General features: G+C 56.5%; 1 protein-coding gene across 3 annotated transcripts; it reads left to right on the forward strand.

Annotated features, from left to right (window-relative positions):
* The first annotated feature begins 660 nt into the window (after positions 1 to 660).
* On the forward strand, positions 661 to 6,189 carry Slc34a3 (solute carrier family 34 member 3). Of its 3 annotated transcripts, none has more exons than XM_040745260.1 (13): positions 661 to 739; positions 978 to 1,101; positions 1,352 to 1,438; positions 1,879 to 2,007; positions 2,089 to 2,232; positions 2,312 to 2,423; positions 2,532 to 2,727; positions 2,886 to 2,975; positions 3,100 to 3,178; positions 3,259 to 3,426; positions 3,516 to 3,632; positions 3,708 to 3,832; positions 5,561 to 6,189. In XM_040745260.1, exons 2-13 carry the CDS (start codon positions 1,017 to 1,019, stop codon positions 6,023 to 6,025), a joined length of 1,797 nt encoding a protein of 598 aa, XP_040601194.1. In that variant the 5' UTR covers positions 661 to 739; positions 978 to 1,016; the 3' UTR covers positions 6,026 to 6,189. The 3 variants fall into 3 exon arrangements, with proteins under 3 accessions (XP_040601194.1, XP_040601193.1, XP_005083768.1); XM_040745259.1 differs by having other exon boundaries at positions 674 to 865; XM_005083711.3 differs by having other exon boundaries at positions 674 to 1,101.
* Positions 6,190 to 10,115: the final 3,926 nt, after the last annotated feature.

Raw genomic sequence — 10,115 nt, forward strand, 5'->3', positions numbered from 1 at the left:
TAGAAGTTCCACCGCAAAAGAGTTGGGCTGGGGGCTCAGAACTCCTAGCCCTAGGATGACAAGGGTCTGAGCAAGGCCTTGGGGCCAGGCAGGGTCTCCCCTTGGGGGCCCCAGCTCCTGGGTAAACATTAATGGGGCTCCACACACAGCAGGTCATGTGCACACTGGGCAGATCTTTGACCTGCAGCTGTCGCTGCTGTGCCTTCTCCCTGCTGGTGCCCCCTCACCACACATGCAGGTAGGAGCTCCTAGAACTAGACCAAGCTAAGGGACACTGGACCAGAGCCGAATGACCACCAGCTCCAGGGCTTGGGCACCATTCTGAACCCCCAGGATCTTAAAACCAAGTGAGAAGAACCTAGGGGCAGGCCAGAGGGAGGGGACACAAAGGACCCCTGGGCCTGAGCCCAAGCACTAGGGAAGGGATCAGGGTAGACTAGGATTCAAAGAATTCCAGACCCAGAGACCCATGGAGCCAGAGCTGCCGGAAAGGACCTGATGTGAGCAGGGGGCTCCCAAGCCCTGCTCGGAAGTTGGGGGTGGGGTGGGGCTCTTATCAAGCAAAGACGTCACTTGTTTGGTATCAAATACCAAAGTCTAAGCTGGGACCATCTGCAGTGTCCTCACTGACCCTCGATAGGAGAAATCCCAGGGCTCTGTAGCTAACAGGTACTTCCAGCCAGCGCCCCAGAACCCTGTGCCCTCAGTGAGCTGTCAAACCTTCTTCCAGCCAAGACCAGTAAGAGAGCTGGGGCTCCAGTAGACCCTATCTTCTGGCCCCTAAAACTAGGCTGGGCTCTCCTGACAACCACCTGAGGTCACTGTCTATGGTCAGAGGGGAGAGAGAGCCACCAAGACCTGTGAGGTGTGGGCTGCGGCTGACGGTTGGGGGGGGGGGGGCCTGACTTCAGACTGCTTCGTGGGATAGAGGTAGAGTAGGAAGAGCAACCGGTTCTTACCGGCCTTGCCCTCAGCAGATCTAGGACTGGGCCTCGGTCTCTCTCTGCTTGAAATCCATGCCGAATTCCCTCGCTGGTGGCCAGTTCCCCAACCCTACTCTGGATGCGATTGACCTGGCGGACCGGAATCCGAGAAATGCAGGTATTGGGCGGGCGGGCGTCCCCAGGGCTCTGCATCTATGCTAGGCAAAATGAGGTTTCTCTAGATGCCCTCTTGAAGGGTTCTAGTGTCGCCTCTGGCCTGAGCCAGACTCACTGGAGACCTTTCCCTTCCCTGACTGTACCTCCCCCCCCATGGCCCCTTGTGCCCACCCCCTTCCGCCTCCTCGTGCTGCCTTTTGTCCTCCTCCTTGGGGATCTACAAACAGCCCTACCTGACTTGACCCCTGCAGGGACCTCCCCTTCTATCCCAGGCTTGGAGGAGGCAGGCCCAGATCCCTGGGCCTTCCCTCAGCTGAAGAACACTGGCCAAATGAAAGGTAGGTCTGGGGGTGATGAGACAGCATGAAGGCAGGTTCTGGCTTCCCATTTCTCAGCAGAGTATAAGCTGGGACTTAGCAGAACACACCTCATAGAAACCCACGTTAATCGGCTTGAGATGGAGTGAAAACTCCCCTTCCAGCCTCTTGTCTTCCTCTCCCCCCGCCCCCCATGATGGCTCCAATTCTGGGACTCCCCCCTCCAAGGTCATGGGCTTAGTCATATGACAAAGGAACAAGGGAGGACAAAGGAGGAGACACAGACTCTGCCCTGGGGAAACACATGTGGAGGACATGGGTTCCTGCGTTCTGCCTGAGAGGTGACAGGAAACATGGTCCCTGTTCATAGGGAACAAAGTGTGTGTATATATATATTGGGGGGGTTACTGCTGCTGTGCAGTAGTCAGCTGGTCAAATATAGTCCTATCTGGTGTCCCTAGAGGTCAGCATGGCCAGCAGGCTTCGCATGGTGGTCATCGGCTTCCTCAAGGCATGCGGACTCCTGGGAAGCCTCTACTTTTTCATCTGCTCCCTGGACATCCTCAGCTCTGCCTTCCAGCTGCTAGGCAGTGAGTGACCAGGTGGGAAGCCGGGGTGGGGATGGGAAGTTAGCTCTTTACAGCCTCATTGCATTTCCCTGTGGGGAACAGGCAAAATGGCTGGAGACATTTTCAAGGACAATGCGGTACTATCCAACCCTGTGGCTGGCTTGGTCATTGGTGTGCTGGTCACAGTCCTTGTGCAGAGCTCCAGCACATCTTCCTCTATCGTGGTCAGCATGGTGGCCTCAAAGTGTGAGTGCATCTCTCTTTCCCAGGGCAGGGGTGGGGGGGCTGGCGAACAGGCAGGGCTGCTGAAATGGCACCCCTACAGTGCTGACTGTCCAGGCATCGGTGCCTATCATCATGGGCGTCAACGTGGGCACTTCCATCACCAGCACCCTGGTTTCAATGGCGCAGTCAGGGGACCGGGATGAGTTCCAGAGGTGAGTCAGGACTGAAGGGCCAGGCTGGGTCTGCCTTGGCCTCAGTAGAGGCTGCTCAGACAGACAGCCTGGCTGCTCAGACAGACAGCCTGCCCTGTGTGACTGCAGGGCCTTCAGCGGCTCCGCTGTGCATGGTATCTTCAACTGGCTCACAGTGTTGGTATTGCTGCCACTGGAGGGCGCCACAGCAGCATTAGAGAGGCTGAGTGAACTGGCCCTGGGTGCTGCTAGCCTGCAGCCAGGGGGGCAGGCCCCCGACATCCTCAAGGCGCTGACGCAGCCTTTCACACACCTCATCATCCAGGTGAGGACAGATGTGCCATAGGAAGGTACCGGTGCCTGGCTGATGAGGAATAGGAGGCAGAAGCCCTGCCCTGGATGGGGACAGAGAGGGATTAGGTTTGTAATAGGCGGAGGGATAAAGAATGTCAGACACATAATCATGCCCCCTCTGTCTACCAGCTGGATAGCAGCGTGATTACTGGGAGTGCTACCAGCAACACCACTAACAGCAGCCTGATTAAGCAATGGTGCGGCGTCAGGGGGGAGACGGTGAGATGCCACCCCTCATTTGACCTCTGACCTGCTGAATCATCCCACCCTTGATCTTGATCCTTCTAACCTCTGTCTGCCCGGTGTGCGCCTGGCCTGAGTCCTCCCTACCCCTCCGCTGCAGGGCAGCGATGAGGGATGCAGCATCTTCAGCCCTTGCACAGAGAACAGCACAGCATCCCCAGAGGAGAACAAAGTGCCTTGTGCGTACCTCCACCAGTCCTGCCCACTGCCCTGCTTTCTGCTCTGGCTCCCTCCCGCTCATCGCTCTGCCCTGCCACAGGCCATCACCTGTTTGTGGGCACCGGGCTCACGGATCTGGCTGTGGGCTTCATCCTGCTGGCGGGCTCTCTGCTGGTGCTCTGTACCTGTCTGGTCCTCATCGTTAAGCTGCTCAACTCTGTGCTGCAGGGCCGCATCGCACAGGCCGTGAGAACTGTGATCAATGCAGGTAGGTGTCCGGAGGTCCTGGAACTGGGGTGGAGGGTGAGGCAGGGAGTTAAGAGTGACCCGACTGCCTTCCACCCTGCACGCCTGCAGACTTCCCCTTCCCCTTTGGCTGGCTCAGCGGCTACTTGGCCATCCTTGTTGGTGCAGGCCTAACCTTCTTGCTTCAGAGCAGTAGCGTGTTCACAGCAGCCATTGTGCCTCTCATGGGTAAGCCAAAGTGGACAGTGGGCTCGGGGCTGGGGGAGCTGGGCTGGAGCCCCTGCTGAGCCTTCATCCCTCCAGGGGTTGGAGTGATCAACCTGGAACGGGCCTACCCCCTACTCCTGGGCTCCAACATTGGCACCACCACCACGGCCCTGCTGGCTGCCCTGGCCAGCCCTGCAGACAGGTTGCTCTTCGCAGTGCAGGTACTGCCCCCAACCGGTTCCCTGTTGCCAGCACAGCCAAGGCTGGTTACGGCTCCAGCTCTCCTTGGGTTCCCCAGACCCCAACCACAGGCCTGCAGCACCAGATCCAGGGGGGATGCTGCAGCCACTCACAGCTCCCCAGGGGAGACACTGCAGCCACTCACAGCTCCCCAGGGGGGACGCTGAAGCCACTCACAGCTCCCCAGGGGAGACACTGCAGCCACTCACAGCTCCCCAGGGGGGACGCTGAAGCCACTCACAGCTCCCCAGGGGAGACACTGCAGCCACTCACAGCTCCCCAGGGGGGACGCTGAAGCCACTCACAGCTCCCCAGGGGAGACACTGCAGCCACTCACAGCTCCCCAGGGGGGACGCTGCAGCCACTCACAGCTCCCCAGGGGGGACGCTGCAGCCACTCACAGCTCCCCAGAGGGGACGCTGAAGCCACTCACAGCTCCCCAGGGGGGACACTGCAGTCACTTACAGCTCCGCCCTTGGCTGTTCCCTTCCAGGGCAGCTTTCTTCCCATGCCCTTTGTCCCTCTATCACTGGCAGCATCCCCAGCTCCCTCTGGAGGACCACTGGTTCTCTGGTCCCTACATCCTAGACTCTTCTTGGGGTATCCAAGAGTGGTTCTCTGGTCCACACTTCCAGAGGAACTGTGCCTCCATGTACCCAGATCACTAGCGAAGGAATGGCCTGCCTCCCCAGACCCTATCCTGGGGATGTCCCCGCTCTCCCGTGCAGCTGTGCTGGCTGCATCCTGCCACCTAATCTGAGACATGATTCTGCCTCTGAGTTGTCTCCCCCTAACCCAAACCTCGCAGCTCTGAACCTCACTCTTAGTCCTGTTTGAGCTCCAACCCTCTAAATTACCTAGTCTTTGCTCGGACCCAAACTTCCTTCTGCCTGGGACAGAATCGGGTTCTGGAATCTTGGGTAGCACTAGCTGCTGCTCCCAGGAAAAGCATGAGCCTAGCCCTCTTGCCCCCCTCCTGCGTCTTTGCCCCCCTCCTGCGTCTTTGCCCCCCTCCTGTGTCTTTGCCCCCCACCTGCGTCTTGGCCCCCTCCTGCGTCTTTGCCCCATGCCATCTTTGTCTCTCAGATCCCCCTGAGAGACATGACCCATCCTTTCCCAGTCCTCTGCATGGTGCTCACTCACCGAAAGGCCACGTGTTGTGTTCCCCGACTTCCCTGCTCACCCCACCCCCACATTGTCTCTGACACAGCAGGGATGTGTTCCTGCACTCAAGCGCTGACACAGGCCCTCATCTCCTGAAGTGTGGGGGAGGCTGTGTGGTGAACACGAGCCTACTCTGGCTGGACCCTGTCGTCCTCAGTGGTCTATCCGAACCACTCAGCAGGACACGACAGACGAGTCCCAGACTGGAGCAGAGCAGGGAAGGGCATGGTTTCTTTTTGTTTGTTTTACTTACTGTTTTCCAAGACAGGGAGTGTGTGTGTGTGTGTGTGTGTGTGTGAGTGTGTGTGTGTGTATGTGTGTGTGTGTGTAGCCCTGACTGTCCTAGAACTCTCCCTGTAGACAAGACTGGCCTCGAACTCACAGAGATCTGCCTGCCTCTGCCTCCTGAGTGCTGGGATTAAAGGCGCACGCCGCCGAGGCGGCCCCCACCACCACCTGGCAAAAGGCACGGTTTCTAAGAGCCCGGGTGGCCCACGTCATGTGGTCCAAGCTTCTCACCCCTTCTTGCCCTTCCTGCCTACCAGGTTGCTCTCATCCACTTCTTCTTCAACCTGGCTGGCATACTGCTGTGGTACCTGGTGCCTGTCCTGAGACTACCCATCCCACTGGCCAAGCGCTTTGGGGACCTGACTGCCCAGTACCGCTGGGTAGCCATTGTCTACCTGCTGTTCGCCTTTCTGCTGCTGCCCCTGGCAGCCTTTGGACTTTCCTTGGCAGGGGGCTCGGTGCTGGCTGCAGTAGGCGGTCCTCTGGTGGGGCTGGTGCTCCTTATCGTCCTGGTTAATATCCTGCAAAGACACCGGCCATCTTGGCTGCCTCACTGTCTTCGATCCTGGGCCTGGCTGCCTCTCTGGCTCCATTCTCTGGAGCCCTGGGACCGCCTGGTGACTGGTTGTTGCCCCTGCAGGGCTTGCAGCAACTCCAGTATGACCACCAAAGTGGCTAACTGCTATGAGAACCCAGAGATCATAGCTTCCCAGCAGTTGTGAAAAGAGGGTACCATAGTCCATCTGCCCAGCTCCACCAGCTTCAGGGCGTTGGAGGCTGGATAGACCGCCTGCTAGTCTTCCCTGGGGGCAGAGGGGAGGGGCTCAACCTGGACTTTCTAGACTCCTGTATGCCATTCTTTGCAAATAAATGACGCTGTTACCAAGGAGTGTTGACCTTCTCTCCCAGATAATGCTGCCTGAGGAGGTACGGATCCCAACAGAGTTGAGGTGGGCAGACTGGACCATGCTGCCCCTAGCGGAAACTCCCAGGGTTCCCCATAAGCTGCAGCTTGTTTATTTCTGTGGTGGCTGGTGACAGCCGGTTTACAGGAGGCCTTCGGGCCGGGGGCTGTCTGGGAAGGCTCAGCAGAACAGAGAGCCCAAGTTCACGTTGAGAGGGAGACCCGAGATCCATTCACCAGGTGATGGGTGTGAGGGAGCTACAGTACAGTATATGACTGTTACCGAGTTGTTCCAGAGGCTCGGCTTTCGCCCTGCCCCAAAGCTCGATCAGGCACAGTCTCCCTGGCCGCCAGAGGGCACCCTTCCTCCTGCTGAGATCCTAAACAGCACCCTCCCTCCACCACCTTGGTGCCCAAACTTGTCCAGGAAGCCTGCTAGGACTTGCCCATCTAGGTGAAAGGGCTAGACACCATTTTCTTTGCCTGAGTGCCTAGGGAAGGCCCTGGGAGAGGATGGGGCCCTGGTGGGGGCTCCTGCCCTCTTCCCCCGTGCCTCCGACAGGCGGTCTGGTTTTCAAACAGGAAGGCTTGTCCTGTAGCCAAAAGGTAACTGGACACCGGAGAAGAGGCAGAGGCCTCTCACCACTTCCTACAGCTTAAGGCTGCTCACAACCCTACCTCCTGCCCTGCCCTACACAGTACCCCCCAAAGCCACCCAAAACTCAGGCACTGGGTTATAGCAATGGGACCCACAGAAGAGCTGACTCTGGACTGGACAGGGATACCCACTGGCCTCTCATTTATAGCTTTCAGGCATGTCCAGTCTTTTGACACTGAGGCACGGCATTGTCATCGCAAAGCGCTTGACCTAGAACTGCAGGACTGACTTACAACAAACAAAACTTTCAGTGTTTTAAGCCAGCCCACTGGTTTGAGTTGTTTCATTTATAACCACCCTTGCCCACATCTGTGTGAATTTTCTTGGCCCAAAACCTTTCACAGCACCTCTTCCCCAACCTCCAAGTTTGCCTAGCCAGACGCTGTGGGTCAACGGTATGGCCTTCAGGGAGATGAAGCCTGGAGAGCCTCTAGGGTACTATCCTGGCTTCTGCATGCGTGCCTCAGTGTGTGTGTGTGTGTGTGTGTGTGTGTGTGTGTGTGTGTGTGTAACATTTATTTAGATTTATGTGTTTTATGTGTGTATTTCTGTTGTTGTTTTTTTGTTTTGTTTTGTTTTTTTGGCTGTGTGTATGTATGTGCGCAGCTTGTGCCTGGTGCCACTGGAAGTCAGACGGTGTCAGACCACCTTGATGGATGGATGGTTGTGAACCACCACGTAGGTATTGGGGTACAAACCTGGGCCCTCTACAAGGGCAGCAAGCCTTCTTAACTGCTGAGCCATATGTCCAGGCACCTTTGTATTTTCTGGTTCCCTTCAGCCCTCCACATACATTGTGGATGTCTCTATGGCCCTTTCTGTGTCTTAGAACAACCCAGGGCCTCCATACCCATAGCCTCTAATGTCACCCAAGTTCTGTGCCCTCCCCTGCCCCAACTCTTAGGCTTCCTGGGCCTGGGAATTCATTCTGTCTATCAAGAGAATTGACGGCCTGCTCTGGGAGCCGAGCACTTGTGGAGATGAACTCCAGCACAGACAGAGCACGGTCTGTGCATGTAGCCTTAGTTCACCCACTCTGGTGACTGATTGATTGATTGCAGGGTGCTTTTACACAGCCTCGCCGTGTTCTGTGATGTTCCAGAGGAGGGGCTGAGCCAGACCGCTTCCCTGGAAGATCCGCTGAGGGAGGTCAGTGAGGCCTCGTCCGCAGGGGAAACACCTTGGCACCGCTCCTTCCGGGGTGAGGGAAGGCCTTCCACAAAAGCTGACCACAGGGTCCTTTAAGGCCGCAAAGACTGTCTGCCTGCCGCTCCTGCCTGGCAGCAATGCACCCTCCCACTGGGACCATGGCCACCAGTAAACAGAGCCTTCCTTGTGCGCCTCCGGCAGCTGCAGGCTGGGGAGGGAGGGCAGGCACCCAGCGCTCCCACAGCCCATTTTGCCTTGCTTCCCAGCTCTCCTGGCGGGCTTTGTGCACGTCCTCTTAGGCTACAGGCTCCGGACCTTCTTGTCCTACAGGGCCTTCTTTCTCACTGGGACAAGGGGTACTCTGGGTTCACGGTGAAGATCTACAGTTTCTTCCCTTATCAGCTGTGGGTAGCTGCTGTCCTTCGTGGGCTTGTGTTAAAGAGCCCCCACAGTCTTTTGCTATGTCATTTGTACCTGTTGCCCAGCTTGGGACTCAAACATCTCAAAGAAAAGCCCTGGCAGCTCTTTGTGCTAAAAACTCGGAGCCTCTGCTCCCTTCGCGGATATGAATGTGCTGGCTTTGACATTCTAGTGGTTAAGTCCACTGCTTGGCAGCCAGGCTACTTCTCAAGGGTGAGTCAACTCAGAAGATACTCTGGGCATTGAGATAACTCTCAGCGTGCCCAAAAGTAACCTGGTGTGCCTCACACACATCTAGCCTTCCTGAGGTACAGGTTCTGTCAGTGTAGTCAACAAAGCCCCCTTTCTGAACAACCCTTCTGGGGAGGGGACAGGTCTTGGTAGAGAGTAGCACACTGGTTAGAACGGTAAAGTGAACAATGGGACTCCATCCAGCAGAATGCTGCTGCTTTGGATATAGGATTCTGCTTGTCCTGGTGATTTTTCTTTGTGACACTGTTGGTCACCGGATACCACAACTAATGGGGATTGCCTAACACCCTTAGTTTTGGAGGTAGTTCATACCAAAAACTTGGTGGCTAGTCTGAAACGAACCCCATAGTGTAATATTTCTTTTAAAAAAAGTTACAAAGTCAGGCATTGGAAGGCCTGTGAATCCTTGCATTGTCGAGGCTAAGGCAGAATTCCCTTACATTGAACTCCAGGTTACAGGGCTAGAAGACCCTGCCTCGTATGAAATGACGGCGCAGAGAAACAACAGAACTAGACTGCTTCCATGGGCAGAAAGATTTATTGAGGATCAAGCTGCCAAGGCCACTGTGGGTGAGGGGGAAAAGACCAAATGGCAGAAAAGGATAGATTCAGAACTACGTGCCCTTAGCAGTTTATATTGTGGGGAAGGCTAAGGGAGGTAGTTCCTGGTGAACCGAAAACACCTTAAAAGATCTACTTTTCTAGTAAACAGAAACCTTTTTAGGTTTGTTTCCTGACCAAGTTCTGTTCAGGACAATGTCAGCACTGCAATGCTGAGGGTAGCGGGGCTTTGAACCTGACACCTCAAGGGGGGAAAAAACCAGAAACATATAAATGTTATTATTCTCTAAGTGATCCATTACAGGGCAGGGACTTGATTTAACGTCTATACGCTTGTTCGTTTGTTTTTCCCTCTCATAGAGTCATGGCCAGGCATGCCCGGCCCTGCAGTCTCCATGCAACTCTGTGCGCACTTGGAGCAGAGGCTCCAAGGAGACCGGCTCCAGGCCAGCTGGTTTCCACAACACGGAGCACAGCCGAAGGGGCGGAGCGAGGGCCCTCCCGGGAACAAACAGACCCCGCGCCTGCCCAGTGCGTCCCGGGAGGACCCAGCGCCACCGCCGGAGCTTATTATGGTTGCTGTTTCATGGCTGCAATCCGCCTCAGCTTGGAAGCCCCCAAATTGGACCTCCGCGTGTACCGAACAGCAATCCCTTAGGCTCCTTTCTCTCCCCAGCAGCAGCGCCAGGACCCTCATACTAAGCTGAGCACCCAAAACTCTGAAAAAACACCCCCTCCCTCTCAGCCGGAAGCTTGCGTTCCACGTCCCGCCCGCGCGCTGCACTGCGGCGGTTACCAGGACGCCAACCCAGCGCAGCCAATAGTGTCAGGTTTTTGGCGGGCTCCCAGAAGGCAGCCAATGGGGGTG

Source organism: Mesocricetus auratus, unplaced genomic scaffold (assembly GCF_017639785.1).
Source record: "Mesocricetus auratus isolate SY011 unplaced genomic scaffold, BCM_Maur_2.0 Super-Scaffold_100004, whole genome shotgun sequence".
Taxonomy (NCBI): Eukaryota; Metazoa; Chordata; class Mammalia; order Rodentia; family Cricetidae; genus Mesocricetus; species Mesocricetus auratus.

What these genes read in the sequence shown, in the direction of transcription:
- Slc34a3 (XM_040745260.1), top strand. Translation starts at nt 1,017, where the DNA reads ATGCCGAATTCCCTCGCTGGTGGCCAGTTCCCCAACCCTACTCTGGAT. An exon ending in GAACACTGGCCAAATGAAAG is followed by an intron (nt 1,439 to 1,878) that starts GTAGGTCTGGGG and finishes TGGTGTCCCTAG; the next exon opens with AGGTCAGCATGGCCAGCAGG. An exon ending in GCGGCGTCAGGGGGGAGACG is followed by an intron (nt 2,976 to 3,099) that starts GTGAGATGCCAC and finishes CCTCCGCTGCAG; the next exon opens with GGCAGCGATGAGGGATGCAG.